Here is an 18,062-nt window from a genome sequence, read left to right on the forward strand (position 1 = left end):
GGACCCACAGTCCCCGTGCCATAGGCGGGTCGGGGCTTTCAGACCCGGCTTCAGCGCTCGAACCCGGTAGCCTTGGAGGTCAGCTTGAGATGACTGCTCTTCCTGCGCGGGTTGTCCTCCCCAAAAACGTCCAAAATGGCAAAGAGGCGTCCGTGGCCGCTCGAGGCCCTCCCTGCCTGGGTTCTCCCCTGCCGAACCTCACTCCCGGCCCCTCCCTCATTCTCTCCTGGCCAGGCTCCCCCTGCCCCTTGGGCGAGTCCGCTGCCTCCCACGGTCCTGACTGTGGCATTTCTGCGTGTCTGGAGGGCTGTCCCCGGCAGCGACGTCCTGCTTAGCACGTGGCTCGTCTAACTCTGTTACCCTGGCCTCCTGCCCTGCTAGGGGTCATCTTAAGGTTTCTGCTGGTCTCTTCCCCCCGTGACACTTGCCGTAACCCAAATGGAGTCGTTTATGTCACGCTCTAACAAGAGGCCCTGAAGAAGCCCTCACAAAAACATTAGCAATGGAGCGCCTGCGGCAAACCCTTCTAACCTTTGGTCTTTATAACCCTTGGTTTCAAGACAGCTTATGGGAACTTCTCTTGTCTTTAAAAGATTCCCTTTGGGGCCAGGCACGGTGGCTTCTGTAATCCCAGGACTTCGGGAGGCCGAGGCAGGCGGATCACTTGAAGTCAGCAGTTCAAGACTAGCCTGGCCAACATGGTGAGACCCCGTCTCTACAAAAAATACACACAAAAAATTGGCCTGGCATGGTTGGTGGCGAGCGCCTGTAGTCCCAGCTACACGGGAGACTGAGGCAGGAGAATTCCTTGAACCAGGAGGTGGAGGTTGCAGTGAGATCACACCACTGCACTCCAGCCTGGGTGACAGAGCAAGACTCTGTTTAAAAAAAAAAAAAAAATTCCCCTGGGCAGGGCACAGTGACTCATGCTTGTAGTAATCCCAGCACTTTTGGAGGCCGAGGTGGGCAGATACCCTGAGCTCAGGAGTCCAACCTGGGCAACAAAGTGAAACCTCTATCTCTACCAAAAACAAAAAAAATGAGGCTGGGCGTGATGGCTCACGCTTGTAATCCCAGCACTTTGGGAGGCCAACATGGGTGGATCATGAGGTCAGGAGATCGAGACCATCCTGGCTAACACAGTGAAACCCCGTCTCTGCTAAAAATACGAAAAATTAGCCGGGCATGGTGGCAGGCGCCTGTAGTCCCAGCTACTTGGGAGACTGAGGCAGGAGAATGGCGTGAACCCGGGAGGCGGAGCTTGCAGCGAGCCGAGATTGCGCCACTGCACTCCAGTCTGGGTGAGAGTGAGACTCCATCTCAAAAAAAAAAAGAGTCCAGCGTCGTGGTGGTGTGCACCAGTGGTCCCTACTCTGGAGGCTGAGGTGGGAGGATCACCTAAGCCCAGGAGGTCAAGGCTGCAGTGAGCCATGATCACACCACTGCACTCCAGCCTGGGCAACAGAGACCCAGTCTCAAAAAAAAAAAAAAAAAGATTCCCCCTTTCCTCAATCCCCACACCGCCCACCCCCCCCCCCACCATATGCCTGTGGCCCACTGAGGCTTGCATACTCTGAATTGCAATTATGTGTTATTCTTGATTAAATTCATTTATCCTGGAGAGCCTGAGTTTCTCTTTAGGTTGACACCACTCACTCTTGTCAGTCCCTGCAGTGCCCCAAGCATCCCTGTCATGTGGTGAGCAGGGAAACCTTGGCATCTCAAGGATGCAGGTGCAGGAGAGTGAGTCTCCAGGCTGTCAGAGCTGAGCATGTAGAATCCAACCCTGGAGAGCACCCCGAGGTTCCTGACCCCAGGTTGTCTTGGTCCTTCCTGAGACCCTGGTGAAGAGTGGGATGGAAGTGCGGGGGGATTCCTGGGCACCCCAAGTAGTCTTGGCCTTCATGTGTGAACTCTTCTCTCCAAGGGGGCCTCCAGTGAGCTCCACCCCTGGGACACAGCTGTGAACACCTGATCCTTGTTCCCAACACCCATGCACTGGCCAAAAACTGCACTTGCCAAGGTAGCAGTCAATCACAGCACCTTGTGTTTATTGGAAATGTTCCACCTACAGAACATTAAGATGCCAGCAACCGGCCCAGCACGGTGGCTCACACCTATAATCCCAGCAGTTTGGGAGGTCGAAGTGGGTGGATCACGAGGTCAGGAGATGGAGACCATCCTGGCTAACACAGTCAAACCCCGTCTCTACTAAAAATACAAAGAATTAGCCAGGCGTGGTGGTGGGTGCCTGTAGTCCCAGCTACTCGGGAGGCTGACGCAGGAGGCGGAGGTTGCAGTGAGCCAAGGTCACCCCACTTCACTCCAGCCTGGACAACAAGAGTGAAACTCCATCTCAAAAAAAAAAAAAGAAAAAAAAGACTTCACCCAACTAACTATGCTTATGTAGAAAGAGGTTGCATCCCTGTTCCAGTCATGGCCATGAGGAGTAGCTATGAGAAGGGCCCTAAGGCACAGCATGGTTTGCAATAAGAAGGGCGGAGCCAGGGAGAGGGAAAGCTTTGGTTTCAAATATCACAAGGTGTGGGCCTGAGCCTGCTGCCTGCCCAGGTCTGGGCGCCTCCACTCAGCCACTGTCCTCCCCGTGCCTCTAAGTCTGGAAGGTTGCATCTAAACCTGCCCTTCCAGACAACACCCCTCCCCTGGGAAACCAATGGGGATGAGTAGCGTCCCTCCACTAGGGGCCGTGGGTTTCGAGGTGGGGGCGGAGGATGAGTTAGCAGCGCTTGCATATCATAGCTCTCTTCATGTCAGCAGGGAGAGGGAGGTGCCACTGCCTCCCCCGAGATGAGAAAGCAGGTGAGAGTCACCAGGGGAAGAACCCTGGGGCAGCTGGCTTGTCCCAGCCACTCCTGAGTGCAGGGAGGGGCCAAGGCACCAAATATGGAGGCTGAGTCCTCACTTGGGGAGCTGGGCAGCCTGAGCACGAAGATCCATCAGAAGCAGCAGGCAGGTGGGGTGAGGGGTAGTGCCTCTGACTCATGAAATCCCGGATTAGTCAGCAACCATCACAGAGGCCACCAGCACTGATCCCACTGGTTGTTGGGGAAGAACAGAAAATTCAGCAGCCTAAACGGACCATGGAAGAGGCTGAGAGGCAGAGGCCTTAGGGATAGATGGGGAGAAGGCAGGAGTACCGGCCGCAGCCTCAGGTGTCCAGGCCAAGCTTCTCAGAGCCACCTGGATCACGGACATCAGACCCTTTCTGTGGCCTTGCTGGGCATCCAGGGTATGTGGGCTGGGATGCCCCAGCCTTGCCCCCATTACTGGTTCGGCTGCTGAGGAGGAGGGGGCAGCCCTCAACTGGGTGGAATTGTTCCCCTCATTCTGGTTCTCCATTGGTAGGCTGCAGAAGCACGGCCTGCATAGCTTATGCAGCTTCCAGGGCTCGACTGGGTGAGGGGGATCCCAGGGCGGGCTCCCAAAGGGACGTGCCCTCCTGTTCTCCCCAGATGACACCACACCTCCCTTGGGCCCCAACCTGAAGCCTCCTCTCAACCCCATTCTCCCAGGTCCCAAGTCCCTCTGCCTCTCGATTAGACCCCACATCCGGGAATGGAGCCACAGAGCCCCCAGCAGGCTGTAGCCACTTGTGTCCAGAGGCGACAGGAGAGGCCCTGCCCTCATGGAGTCCACCAGCATGCTTCATTCTGCGTTCTGCAGGCAGGAAGCACGTGGCAGGCTGCTTTCCCGTCCAGAGCGCAGGCTGGGGCCATAGCCCCCAGCTCCAGGACGCCAGGGCTGGCAGGTCTGGGGGGAGTCTGGGGGCAGTCTGGGGGTGTCAGGACTCCTGTGGCTGTAGTAGCTCCCTGGCCTGGTCCTCATCCAAGATGAACGGGGACTGGAACTCCCGGCCTTGCAGGTACACTTCTAAACCCTGGAGACGAGCAGGCAACAATGGCCAAGTACCCACCTTTTGGCTGGCCACAGCCCCCTCTGGCCACACCAAGGAGCCACAGTCCCCAGGCACGATCCCAGGTCTGCCTGGAGTCAGGGAGGGGTAGGGACATAAAGGCTTCCAGGGCCAGGAGCAGACACACACTGCAAGGCCACCCAAGACCACACTCAAGACCCTAGGCCAGCAGGAGACCCTCCTGTCACGCTCAGGTCTGACCTGACCAGAGAAAGGGGCAAGGGTAGCCAAGGTCAGGGAGGTGGGAGAGGCCAGTGTCCTACCTCCACGAGGCCCCCACAAAATCCTGTCTGGCCCCACACTGGGCTCAGACCTGGGCTGTCTCATACCCATGCCCTCCCAGGTCCTGCAAAGGCCTCTGGACGCCTCACCCCACCCCATCCCATATCTTGGAAAGTCTTCTGCAACTTTAAACCACCGATCCCATTGGTTCACTGAGGTAGAGCTGTGCCGTCTCCACCCAAGCAGCCACCTCTCCCCAGGTGGTATTAAAAACCTGACTCCAGAAAAGCCCCAGATAGGGGCGGGCAGCTCTCACCTCTCCAGAGTAAGACACCAAGGGCGAGATCTCACAGATGGCCGGAGGGTCTCCATTTGGGGGTAAGCTAGGGAAAGTCCGCTTGTCAATATCTCCTTGCAAAGCCTGCCCAGAGCCCTCCCACAGCACCCCCACCCCCCATAGGAGACTGAGCTCTACACATCTGGCTCCCCAGAGCCCATCTCAGCAAACTTGTCTTCCTCTGGACACCCCAAACCCTGAGCACACATCCCACTGCCAAGTGACAGGACCTGATTTGGGGTAGAAAGCACCCCCACAGGCCTCCCACGCAGAGCCTAGGCAGCTAGATTTAGAAAATCAGGGAGGAGGCCGGGCGCGGTGGCTCAAGCCTGTAATCCCAGCACTTTGGGAGGCCGAGACGGGCGGATCACGAGGTCAGGAGATCGAGACCATCCTGGCTGACATGGTGAAACCCCGTCTCTACTAAAAAATACAAAAACAGCCGGACGAGGTGGCGGGCGCCTGTAGTCCCAGCTACTCGGGAGGCTGAGGCAGGAGAATGGTGTAAACCCGGGAGGCGGAGCTTGCAGTGAGCTGAGATCTGGCCACTGCACTCCAGCCTGGGCGACAGAGTGAGACTCCGTCTCAAAAAAAAAAAAAAAAAAAAAAAAAAGAAAATCAGGGAGGCAAAAGCCAAACGTCTTTTTCTTTCCCAGCCCTGAAATCAAACTGTCCTGCTACTTTCTGAATTCATGCCAGGGGCTCAGTTTCAAAGCCTGTGAATAAATGGGAACAAGGTTGGTTGGGTGATGGATCCCGTAAAAGCCCTGACCTGACCACTGTGCAATCTACACATGTAACAAAGCTGCACACGCACCCCACAAGTTTATACAAATAAGAAAAATAAAAATAAAAAAATAGGCAGGCGCGGTGGCTCACGCCTGTAATCCCAGCCCTTTGGGAGGCTGAGGTGGGCGGATCACAAGGTCAGGAGACTGAGACCATCCTGGCTAACACGGTGAAACCCCATCTCTACTAAAAAAAAATATAAAACATTAGCCGGGCGTGGCAGCGGGCGCCTGTAGTCCCAGGTACTCCGGAGGCTGAGGCAGGAGAATGGCGTGAACCCGGGAGGCGGAGCTTGCAGTGAGCCGAGATGGCGCCACTGCACTCCAGCCTGGGCGACGGAGCGAGACTCCATCTCAAAACATAAATAAATAAAAATAAATAAATAAATAAAATAAAATAAAAGGCAAATCTAAGTATGCTTTTGTAAACCAAAAGCTTGTGGACAAGTTGGGGAGGGAGTTGGGGAGCCCCCTGCCTCCCTCAGTGCACTGAGCACAACTTGAAGGGTCAGGCCAGGAGGCTGCGCCAATGGTCACCGTGTGACCTGGAGCTGGCCGGACACAAGGCCACCTGCATCTGTGGTGGTGCTGGGGAGGAAGACCCCTCCCCAGCATGGCTGTCGCAGAGCCAACAGGGCTCTGGAGCTGAAGACTGGGTCCTGACAGCCCTCCCCTTCTGGCCGTAGCTACCCGAGGGCCACACTCACCCGGGCAGCTCTGGGAGCCAGGCCCCACGGGCATCCAGGAAGCGGGCCCCTGCCTGCAGAGCCCACCGGTAGTGCTGGGCGAGCAGGGCCTGGCGGGAGGTACGGGGACTATCCCTGTCGGCCGGCTCTGCATTCTTCAGTGGGGAAAATTCCTCCTCCCGTAGTACTTCAAAGGCAACAAAGTTCCTGGTGGGGAAAGGGCTAGTCACCCACGTCCTGGCACAGAGGCCCTGATCCGGGCGGGTGAGGGCTGGGCCAGGTTTCCAGTGGCAGAGTGAAGGTCTGGTCCCATGGACAGCAAGTCTAGGGAGGAGCCCTCACAGGTACTGAGTGTCTTTGCTCCTGAGACGCTGGGGATAGCCCAATTCCAGCAGCCATTTCCGGCAGCCAAAAACCCAGACCCTGGGACCCCTGCAGTGAGGGCCAAAGGCCCTGTGAGCCGCCCTGGCAACCTGGCCAGGAGACCTCTCCTAACTGTGGGTGGGGGAGTGGAAGGTCCAGGAGGTGGCACTACTGTCCTCCCAAGTCCACAGCCCCCAAGGACTCCCTATGCCCCCACCTGGGGTGCTGCTTACCCTCAGGGCCAAAAGCACCTTCTGGTCTTCTCCCTGAGACCTGCCCGCAGGCCCCTTAGCCCCCCAAGTCTCCACTTCCCTGTCAGCTGGGCCTCAGTTCCCACCACCAAAACTGAGGGAAGGAAGAAGGGAAAAATGAATGAGTCCCACTACTAACTTAGCAAACCGGAACACATCAAACACAAACTTCTCCATCTTTATCCCATTGGGTTTTAGCGGCTTTACCAGGTTCCCCTCTTCATCCACATACGGGACTTTCTTCACAGCCACGTGTGGCTTCAGCAAAGGCTCAAACTCCCTGGGGTACGCGAGAGCAGAGGGGAGGAAAGACACAGATCAGATATGGCACCGCTGGGGCTCTGTCCCCACTTCTGAGCACACCCAGCTGGGTGGGACAGGATGGCAGAGGGACACTACAGGGGACAGAAGCAGCAGAGTAGGGCCAGATCTCCAGGGAGGAGCAGGCACAGGCCTCCTCCCTGCATCCCCGTGCCAAGTGTCAGGTACCATCAGCCACATCCCTGCCCAGGCAAACAGAAACTGGCAAGCCCCAGGGCAGAGGTAGTACCATGGGCACCAGGGCAGGTCCCCAGAAGGCGGAGATAGCAGACTTGATCACAGAGCCTTACAGCAGCTGCCTGCTGAGCACGGCTTGTGCCTGATCTCCAGCACCTCTGCCTCTGCAAACACAGGATCCATTTTCCACCCCAACCCATCAGCCGCCCCTGACCGCAGCCACTCCTGACCACAGCAGCTGTGGCCCAGGGCACTCAGCTCACTGGGACCCCACGGGTCCCTGGTCAGCGCAGGCGGCACTGGCCGGCACTCCGCAGCCACCTGCTGCCGCACACCTGGTGACCGCCTTAAGGAAGCCTCGGGTGAAGAAGTGGTTGCAGATGTTGCCTGCATTGTACAGCAGGCCCCCGTCGGAGGCACGCAGCTGTGCGGTGTCAGGACTGATCTCGCTGTACTCCACCACCTGGGGGACGCCGTCCACCTGGCACACCACGCCCACGGGCTCCTCGGGGTATGCCTTTTCCACCACCTGCAGCCAAGACCAGGGATGGTCTTGGAGGGCTGGGGAGAGGGGCGGGGCTCCACGAGGGGCAGGGCCAGGCTGCGCGGAGGGGAGGTAATCCACGAGGGGCGGGGCCGGGCTGGGAGGAGGGACGGGGCTCCGCGCAGGTGGGCGCTAACCTTGGCGCCACAGTCTGCGCCCTGCAACACACAGAAGCCGATGAAGACAGGGTCTGCCAATCGCACCAGGATGTTGTCCACACAGTACACGTGCACAAACTCCACTCCTCGGCGCTCCATGTCCTCCAGGATCTTGTAGTCCTCCAGTGCGCAATAGAGGCCCCCGTTTCCGTCTGCAGGCGGAGAAGGGAATAGATGTTGCGAGGGCTCCAGCCACAGCTCGCTCTGCGGGTCTAGGACGTACTGGAGGCGGGAGGCAGCCCCGATCACTAACCAGACTGCCCAGCGGTTGTACCACGTGACAAATGAGGCTCAAGGCCCAGAGAAAGAGGCGCCTAACCTGGGACCACACAGCCTCGGGGCAGCCGCGAATCCGGGCGCGTGGACCCCCAGCTACGCTCCCAGTTCTGGTCTGGGAGGTCCCTCCCCGTCTCAGGAACGGGCCACACCTGGGGCCATGGCAACTTTGTCTTTCCGCTCCAGGATCACCTTGCCATCAAAGGTCACAGCAGGCAGCAGGCGCTGCTCAAACATGACCACGTTGGCGGGGTCCAGGTGGAAGAAGTTGTGCTCCCTGAAGAACTCGGCCGTGGGCCCCAGAGTGAACTCGCTGGTCATGACGTACCTGCAAGGGAGGCGCGGTGAGCCGGCCGCGAGTGCGCCTGACCCTGCAGGCAGCCTGCGCTCGGACCAGAGCCGGCATTGGGGTTCGGGGTCCAGTGTCTAGTTGGGGCTGGGGCCAGGCCCCATTTTGGGCCAGTGCTGGGCTATGTCCCGGGCTGTGCCGGGGTTGGGGCTCGCGTGTGCAGCGGGGTTGGGGGGGGACGTGGGGAAGGGTCCCTCTGGGCCGAGGTAGGGCAGGGAGGACACACCAGGGGACGGTGCAGCGGGTCCCGTGGCGCTCACCGGCCAGCTGCTCCACCCGCCGAATCCGCTCCGCCTGCAGCTGGTACAGGGTCTTCCGGCTGGGCAGCCCCACACGGTACATACCCTTGGGGTAGGTCACGCCCAGGCGAGTGCCCTGCCCCCCCGCCAGCAGCAGGACGGCCACCTTGTTCAGGGCAATCTGGCGGAAACCTGGGGGTACGGGCGCTGTGAAGGGACGCCCGGGACCCGCCCACCCTTCCGCTTTAGGGAAAACCAGCCCTGGGGCTGGGGCTCCGGGACTCGGGGGCCAGAACGCGTGAGGCGAGACACGTCTCAAAGTAGCGAGGAGAATTACAGTTCCCCGAGCGCGGCCTCGGTTCCCTCCCGCTCCGTGGGCACGAGCCCCTGCCGGCCCCCAGGGCCTCCCGCCCCGCCTACCTTCCTCCTCCCAGCGCCGCCGCGTCTCGGGGTCGCTGCGGCTGGCCCTGCCCACGCGCTCGGCGGGCAGGGGCCGCAGGCGCTCGGCCAAGCCGGGCAGCGGGCCGTGGGGGCGCGCGCAGGCCTCCGCCGCCCGCCGGCAGTGCTCGCGCAGCGCCTCGGGCTCCAGCAGCGCCAGCTCCGCCAGCAGCAAGGCTCGCGACTCCGGCGCCAGCTCGGCCCAGAAGCGCAGGAGGTGCTCCTGGCCAGCGCGCTGCAGCCGGGCGCGCACGTCCTGCTCCGAGGCCATGTCGCTGCTGCCGTCGGTCGAGTCGGCACTCGTGACCCGCGCCACTGACCAGCGTCACGGGACTGGACGGGCGGTGCAGACCCCCCAGCGGGGCGGGCCCGGGGCGCCCCGCCTCGACCCCGCCTCGACCCCGCCTCGACCCCGCCTCGACCCCGCCTCGACCCCGCCTCGACCCCGCCCCGCGTCCTGCCCCGGAGCCCGCCCACCCCCGCTCCGCGACCCCGACGCCGTCCGGGTTCTCTCTGACCCCGCCCTGTCCACGTCCCCTCAGCTCCCCCCGCGTCCTGTCCGAGACTCGAGACAGGCCCAGCCTCATCTCTCCAGCCTGTTCCCAGTCCCTCTCCGTCCCCTGGACCCGCTCCAGTGTCTGGCCCTGGCCTGATCCCTCGAGCTCCCGTCCCGGTTCCAGCCCTGCTCCAGGCCCCCGACCCGTGCCCGCCCTGTCCACTCCGCGCCCCGCCGCGAGGGATCCCAGGACCCTCTGGGTCGCGCCCTCTGGCGTGGGTGGAGAAACCGACCATTGAGCTAAGGGAGGAAGAGGCCCCGGGGACGCCCCGCAGGGGAAAACTAGGTTCTGTCCCAGCACTGGCTTTCAAAAGAGTGGCATGGCCAGCTTTTCGCTAACCAAGACTCGGACGGAAACCTCCTGGTGGAGAGACAACCGGCCAGGGTGCATTGAAGAGGCCTGGGCTACCGCTGAGCTGTTGGGAGGATGGAGCCAGACCCTGTGCCGGGATGCCAGCACAGCGTCAGCAGGAAGCCGCCCTGTGACTTGGGGCTCCCTCCCGCACACCCCTCCACCTTCCCATTGCCCGGTGACCAGAGCACTCTGCAGCCCCTCGCCTACATTGGTATTTTACTATCAGGTTTTAAAATATCTTGCTTGTGGTCGGCGCGGTGGCTCCCGCCTGTAATCCCAGCACTTTGAGAGGCCGAAGTCGGGGGATCACCTGAGATCAGGAGTTCGAGACCAACCTGGCCAACATGGTGAAACCCCATCTCTACTAAAAATACAGAAATTAGCCAGGTGTGGTGGCGTGTGCCTGTAGTCCCAGCTACTCGGGAGGCTGAGGCAGGAGAATCCCTTGAACTCAGGAGGCGGAGGTTCGAGTGAGCTGAGATCTCTCCGCTTCACTCCAGCCTGGGAGACAGAGTGAGACTTCATCTCAATAAAAATAAAAATAAAATCGTTTGCTTGTGAAAAATATGAAAGGGTAGATTCTGCCAGTTGGGCACAAAACTTTCTCCTAGAAACTATAATAAGCCTAAAAGTAATACACATGACTGCTTAAAAGAATTCAAATGGTGGCCAGGTGCGGTGGCTCACGCCTGTAATCCTAACACCTTGGGAGACCAAGGCAGGATGATCGCTTGAGCCCAGGAGTTCGAGACCAGCTTCGGCAACATGGTGAAACCCCGTCTCCACTAAAAATACAAAAATTAGCCAGGTGTGGTGGCGTGTACCTGTATAGTCCCAGCTACTCGGGAGGATGAGGCACGGGAATCACTTGAACCCAGGAGGCGGAGGTTGCAGTGAGCCAAGATTGCACCACTGCACTCCAGACTGGGTGACAAAGCGAAACTCTGTCTCAAAAAAAAAAAAGAAAAAAAGAAAAAAGAAGCCAGGAGCAGTGGCTCACTTCTGTAATCCCAGCACTTTGGAAGGCCGAGGCAGGCGGATCACCTGAGGTCGGGAGTTTGAGACCAGCCTGACCAACGTGGAGAAACCTTGTCTCTACTAAAAATACAAAATTAGCCAGACGTGGTGTTGCCTACCTATAATCCCAGCTACTCCAGGGGCTGAGGCAGGAGAATCCCTTGAACCTGGGAGGGGGAGGTTGCCATGAGCCAAGGTCACACCATTGTACTCCAGCCTGGGCAACAAGAACAAAACTCCGTCTCAAAACAAAAACAAATCAAAACAAACAAACAAAAAAATTGTGCTGTTACAGGAAAGAGGTTCCGATCCAGACTCCAAGAGAGGGTTCTTGGATCTTGTGCAAGAAAGAATTCAGGGCAAGCCCGTACAGTAAAGCGAAAGCAAGTTATTAGGAAAGTAAAGGAATAAAGAATGGCTACTCTACAGACAGAGCAGCCCTGAGGGCTGCTGGTTGCCCGTTTTTATGTTTTTTTTGGATGATATGCTAAACAAGGAGTGGATAATTCATGCTTCCCCTTTGTAGACCATATAGGGTAACTTCCTGACATTGCCATTGCATCTGTAAATTGTCATGGCGCTGGTGGGAGTGTAGCAGTGAGGACAACCAGAGGTCGCTGTCATTGACATCTTGGTTTTGGTGGGTTTTGGCTGGCTTCTTTATCGCAACGTGTTTTATCAGCAAGGTCTTTATGACCTGTGTCTTGTGCCGACCTCCTATGTCATCCTGACTTAGAATCCCTTGACCATCCAGAAACGCAGCTCAGTAGGTCTCAGCCTTATTTTACCCAGCTCCCATTCAAGATGGAGTTGCTCCGGTTCACACGCCTCTGACGGTGATCTAGGACCCAAAATGAAAAGTAACATCTCCCTCATGCCGCCCCGTGGACCCCTCAGGCAGTTGTGTCTCCTTGCAGTGGGGTTCTGCCCCCACCTCCACACACATGCCCTCACTGAGTTCGGAAGGGGGCTTTACCGCCGGGGCAAGGCCCAGATGCATTCTCCTGGACCTGCATGGAGTTGCTTTTTGGGCCTGCCTCGGGGTCTCTGCACTTCCTGTTCCTCCCTCCTGGACCGCTTGTCCCCAGAGAAACGTGTGGCTGGGGATGTTTGATCAGGCCTCAGCTCCCCAGGCCGCACCCACTCGGCGAGCACCTTCCCATCCTCCATGCCAGGCTGCCTTTCTGCATTCTCGGCTGCCTGACTCCCCTGTGCGAAGTGAACCCCACAAAGGCGGGGAGTTGCTGCTTTTGTTTTATGTTTTGAGACAACGTCTCATTCTGTCGCTCAGGCTGGAGTGCAGTGGTGCAATCTCGGCTCACTGCAACCTCTGCCTCCTGGGTTCAAGTGATTCTTCTGCCTCAACCTCCCGAGTAGCTGGGGTTACAGGCGCCCGCCATCACACACAGCTAATTTTTTGTATTTTTAGTAGAGATGGTTGGCCAGGCTGGTCTCGAACTCCTGACCCCGTGATTCGCCCGCCTCGGCCTCCCAAAGTGTTGGGATTATAGGTGTGAGCCACCGTGTCCAGCCCAGGCAGGGCATTGTTTAGGCCACTGCTCAACCCCCACCACCTCAGATAAATGCAGCACACAGTAGGCACTCAATCAATGTTTGTTTTTTTTTTTTTTTTTTTTTTTTTTTTTGAGACGGAGTCTCGCGCTGTCGCCCAGGCTGGAGTGCAGTGGCGCGATCTCGGCTCACTGCAAGCTCCGCCTCCCGGGTTCACGCCATTCTCCCGCCTCAGCCTCCTGAGTAGCTGGGACTACAGGCGCCCACCACCGCGCCCGGCTAATTTTTTGTATTTTTAGTAGAGACGGGGTTTCACTGTGGTCTCGATCTCCTGACCTTGTGATCCGCCCGCCTCGGCCTCCCAAAGTGCTGGGATTACAGGCGTGAGCCACCGCGCCCGGCCAATCAATGTTTGTTGACTGAACAAGCGAGTGTTGAACCCAAGCCTGCACCGTGACTGGGCAACAGCAAATGTTCAGGGAGTACTTGCTGAATGAATGAATTAATGAATGGCCTGTTCTACTCCAGTAGTTTGTGGTGGTTGAACACCAGTTCAGATGAACGTTGGAGTTGGAGGGTGGGCACACACGGAATCAGGTGAGCAGAGCAGGCTCCACGCCCCAGGTCAGAGTCCATGGGAACCCTTATCACCCCTGCAGGGCTGGGCAGCAGAGGAGGCACATGTCTCTTGGAGGCAGGTGTCAGGACACGAACTCTTGGCCCTCTAGGTCAGGGTGATTCCAAATTTCACCTCAAGGTGTGGGTTGGGCTGTAATAGAGGATTTAGAAAATCAGGGTTTGTACAGCCAGAGGCACTTGCGGCACCAGAAGGGGAGGAGCGACCCTACCCAGGCCGACAGAGCCTGCAGACAGGTAGGAGTGCTGGCAAGGCTGAGGTGGGCAGCAACCTCCTGGACCACCTTGTGGCCAGATAACTGTCTTCACAAACGACTCAGGGGAGCAGGGCCCTAAGGCTCAGAGGCCAAGAGTGCAGACGGGTGCCCTGGGAGGCTCAGGGGCTGTTGTCAGTTCTTCCCTTGGTACCCACTGCTGGGGATACATCAGGGGACAGAGGGGCCGGTCTTCCTGCCACCTCTGCCCAGAGTGGTCCAGGCTTACACAGTGAGAACACAATTACAGCTAAGATGGGGCCTGCAAAAGTACAGGGACTGCATGGGACCTCCAGGGGTGACACAATACTAAAAACTGAAGGATTGGGAAACTATCAGGCCAGCTGGAAAGTGGAGTGCAAGGAGGAAGTGGTCAGAGCTCAGGACAGGAAGGACGCAGGACCACATCTTAGTCCCACACCCAAAGCCAGGCACAGCCTCCAGTCTTTTTTTTTTTTTTTTTTTTTTTTGAGACAGAGTCTCGCTTAGTCGCCCAGGCTGGAGTGCAGTGGCGCGATCTCGGCTCACTGCAAGCTCCGCCTCCCGGGTTCACGCCATTCTCCTGCCTCAGCCTCCCGAGTAGCTGGGACTACAGACGCCCGCCACCTCGCCCGGCTAGTTTTTTGTATTTTTTAGTAGAGACGGGGTTTCGCCATGTTAGCCAGGATGGTCTCAATCTCCTGACCTCGTGATCCACCCGCCTCGGCCTCCCAAAGTGCTGGGATTACAGGCTTGAGCCACCGTGCCCGGCCTTAATTTTTTTTTTTTTTTTGTATTTTTAGTGGAGACGGGTTTTCACCATGTTAGCCAGGATGGTCTCGATCTCCTGAACTCAGGTGATCCGCCCGCCTTGGCCTCCCAAAGTGCTGGGATTACAGGCGTGAGCCACCACACCTGGCCTTTTTCTTTTTTTTTTTTCCCCCCCAGACGGAGTCTTGCTCTGTCACCCAGAATGGAATGCAGTGGCCAGATCTCAGCTCACTGCAAGCTCCGCCTCCCGGGTTTACGCCATTCTCTTGCCCCAGCCTCCTGAGTAGCTGGGACTACAGGTGCCCGCCACCTCACTCGGCTAGTTTTTTGTATTTTTTAGTAGAGATGGAGTTTCAGCGTGTTAGCCAGGACGGTCTCGATCTCCTGACCTTGTGATCTGCCCATCTGAGCCTCCCAAAGTGCTGGGATTACAGGCTTGAGCCACCGCACCCGGCCTCTTTTTTTTTTTTTTTTGACATGGAGTTTCGCTCTTCTTGCCCAAGCTGGAGTGCAATTGCGCATTCTCGGCTCACTGCAACCTCCGCCTCCAGAGTTCAAGCTATTCTCCTGCCTCAGCCTCCTGAGTAGCTGGGATTACAGTCACGTGCCACCACGCCCAGCTAATTTTGTATTTTTAGTAGAGATGGGGTTTCTCCATGTTGGTCAGGCTGCTCTCGAACTCCTGACCTTAGGTGATCCACCCGCCTTAGCCTCCCAAAGTGCTGGGATTACAGACGTGAGCCACTGCGCCCGGCCTCCAGTCTTTTTTCTACCTTCCTCCAATACCCAGCCAGGGGCCACAGAAAAGCCCACAGACCAAGGGCCAGCTGGGGCCACCTCCCCCAAGGTTCTGGATGGTGTGAAAAGCCCTTGTTTTGTCTGCATGGTAGGTTCAGTTCCATGCGGGGCCGTAGCTGACCTGGCCTGGACACTGCTGACCATGCTGTTCTGAGCTGCCACAGCTTTGCTCACTGCTGGCCACCGACTCTACATCCACACTGGCCTCCCCTGCCATCCCCCTGAGCTGTTCTCAGACCTTCCCCATCCCTTAGGCCTCAGCCTGGCTTGGTGCCCACTCAAGGATGGTGTTTCCCCTGTGACTTCACTGGATAAGGCTCCCCAGTGCCATCCACAGAGCACCCACTGGGGGCCAGGCCAATGCCAGGCCCCTGGTTCCAAATAGCTGTGAACCCCTGGGACAGGAAAAAGCTGCCCCTGGTGCTTTATCTAAGCAGGCTTCAGGGGGAGGGGGATCGGGGCCGGAGCAGAGTTCTGAAGGATGTGGTGCAGTCAGCCTGGAGCAGAGGGGAAAGGCCTTCCTGGTAGAAGAGCCACCAGGCACAGGGGCCTGGAAGTGAGGGAGTGCAGGGGCCCCAGGCCTGGCACCTGCGGTGAGGGGTGTGCTGGAAACAGGGTAGGTGCGGGGATGCTGGGGGCTGTGAACGGGGACGCGAGACTGCTGAACAAAGGGCTTGAGTGTTGTGCTGGCTTGTTTTGTTTTGTTTTCGAGACAAGATCTCGCTCCGTCACCCAGGATGGAGGGCAGTGGCTCAATCACAGCCTCAACCTCCTGGGTTCAAGGGATCCTCCCACCTCAGTCTCCCAAGTACCTGGGACCACAGGCATGCAACACCACGCCTGGCTAATTTTTTTTTTTTTTTTTTTGAGACGGAGTCTCGCTCTGTCGCCCAGGCTGGAGTGCAGTGGCCGGATCTCAGCTCACTGCAAGCTCCGCCTCCCAGGTTCACGCCATTCTCCTGCCTCAGCCTCCGAGTAGCTGGGACTACAGGCGCCGGCCACCTCGCCCAGCTAGTTTTTTTGTATTTTTTAGTAGAGACGGGGTTTCACCATGTTAGCCAGGATGGTCTCGATCTCCTGACCTTGTGATCCGCCCGTCTCGGCCTCCCAAAGTGCTGGGATTACAGGCTTGAGCCACCGCGCCCGGCCGAGGCTGAGTATCTTAACCACTGGATCAAAGCAGGCAGCTAACTGCCGCGCACTTCTCCTCCGTGGCTCGAGGCCGTTTTACACACTGTCCTCGGCTAACTTGCTGATGGACTACCCACTTCCAGGTTACCGATAAGGAAGGGGTGGTGGAGGAAGAGGGCTGTGGAAGGGTAAACTGGGGCCTGCTAAACACACTGGGTACTTCGTTTTTAGAAAGCTCTTTTTAAAAGATGATGATATAATAAAGCTAAAATAGGAAAAGAAAATCGCGACACTTTAACAACACTTCAGACATTACTTGTATGTCCTAACATACGTGAGCATTACTCCATAGTTTTGCAAAACAACAAGTTTAACTGTTTCAAATAAATAAAATTAAGTCAAATAGCAAAACAGTTGACGGGGAGGGCAGCAGATAACGACTGATTTTGTTTTCTAACTTCCAATGAAAAGAACCAGGGGTCCCTGGAGAAAGCCGATTCCGGCACTGGGAAGGGACAAGGCAGGTAAGCAGACCATCCAGTGAATTGGGAAGGTCTTCATGAAGAGGTGGGCGTCACCCCAGGACTCAGAACCAGCCTAGGGGGACCCCACTGGACAAACTTAGAACAATTTGAGCAGCAAAATAAATAAGGATAGGAATGGATTATAGTTCAGAGACTCAAATAAGAGTCCACAAGTCAGTACTTAAAAATAAATAGGCCGGGGGTGATGGCTCACGCCTGTAATCCTAGCACTTTGGGAGGCCAAGGCAGAAGGATTGCCTGAGCCCAAGAGTTCAAGACCAGCCTGGGCAACACAGCAAGACCCTCATCTCTATTTTTTAAAAAGTTTTTTTTTTTCTTTAAGAGTAAANTCGCGCTGTGTCACCCAGGCTGGAGTGCAGTGGCGCGATCTCGGCTCACTGCAAGCTCCGCCTCCCAGGTTCACGCCATTCTCCTGCCTCAGCCTCCGAGTAGCTGGGACTACAGGCGCCGGCCACCTCGCCCAGCTAGTTTTTTTGTATTTTTTAGTAGAGACGGGGTTTCACCGTGTTAGCCAGGATGGTCTCGATCTCCTGACCTCGTGATCCGCCCGTCTCGGCCTCCCAAAGTGCTGGGATTACAGGCTTGAGCCACCGCGCCCGGCGACCCGGCTGATTTTTTAAACTTTTTGTAGAAATACGGTTGCCTTATGTTGCCCAGGGTGATCTTGAACTCCCGAGCTCAAGTGATCCTCCCGCCTCGGCTTTGTGCTGGGTTTTTGAGCAGATCCTGCCATTAAAGGGGAAGCTTCCAGGAACGAGCTCTGACGGGCTACTCCAGGCTCAGAGCTTCTTACGTCTTTCCAACATTCCTTGCCATGAAGGAGTCCCACTTAGAATGAGTGACCCAGAAGAGAAGTGGACCCAGGGCACTCCCTGGACTGGGAAGCTGCCTCCACAGCTTGAGACACAGGCACCAGTGGCTCAGGCCTGAGGACAGAGGCCCAGGTAGGCATGCCAGCTGAGGCCTGCCCAGGAGGGAGGGTGGGAGACCCACAGAGGGCCAAGGCAAGTCTCCGGTTGGGGGCCTGTCCGGAGAGGGTGTTTGCACCCTGAACATCTCCCTGGCGCCTAGAGGGTTCTACTGGCCAGCCCTGAGATGGGCTCCCAGGGCTAGAACCCAGGCTAAGGCCTGGTCTCACCTCCCATGTGGACAGACCAAATGAAGACAGAGTGACTAGATCCCAGCTGGAAACACAGCAGAGGCAGGGGGACAGGGCTGTGGGAACCAGGAGAGCAGCTGGAGGAAGTGTCCAGCCAGGGGAAGGAGCAGAGAAGAGCAAGAGGCAGAGGGAGCTGGTCACCAGATGGGGATCTGGGGACACAGGAGAAAGTGGCTTTGTCCTGCAGCGGGCAGGCCAGGCCAGACTGTCCCCAGGGACCAGAGGAGGAGCCAGCAGCCGTGGGGACAGAGAGGCCTCTGTGAGTG

The 18,062-nt window shown here is 57.6% G+C and overlaps 1 protein-coding gene across 2 annotated transcripts; it reads right to left on the reverse strand.

Annotated features, from left to right (window-relative positions):
* Nucleotides 1–2,030: 2,030 nt before the first annotated feature.
* UAP1L1 (UDP-N-acetylglucosamine pyrophosphorylase 1 like 1) lies at nt 2,031–9,416 on the reverse strand. Of its 2 annotated transcripts, XM_025360795.1 has the most exons (9): nt 9,066–9,416; nt 8,633–8,837; nt 8,210–8,385; nt 7,761–7,933; nt 7,415–7,608; nt 6,721–6,861; nt 5,989–6,174; nt 4,473–4,539; nt 2,031–3,898 (listed from the first exon to the last, which is right to left on the reverse strand). In XM_025360795.1, the coding sequence occupies exons 1-9, from the start codon at nt 9,352–9,354 to the stop codon at nt 3,803–3,805; spliced, it is 1,527 nt and encodes a 508-aa protein (XP_025216580.1). In that variant the 5' UTR covers nt 9,355–9,416; the 3' UTR covers nt 2,031–3,802. The 2 variants fall into 2 exon arrangements, with proteins under 2 accessions (XP_025216580.1, XP_025216579.1); XM_025360794.1 differs by having other exon boundaries at nt 2,031–4,539.
* Nucleotides 9,417–18,062: the final 8,646 nt, after the last annotated feature.

Source organism: Theropithecus gelada, chromosome 15 (genome assembly GCF_003255815.1).
Source record: "Theropithecus gelada isolate Dixy chromosome 15, Tgel_1.0, whole genome shotgun sequence".
NCBI lineage: Eukaryota > Metazoa > Chordata > Mammalia > Primates > Cercopithecidae > Theropithecus > Theropithecus gelada.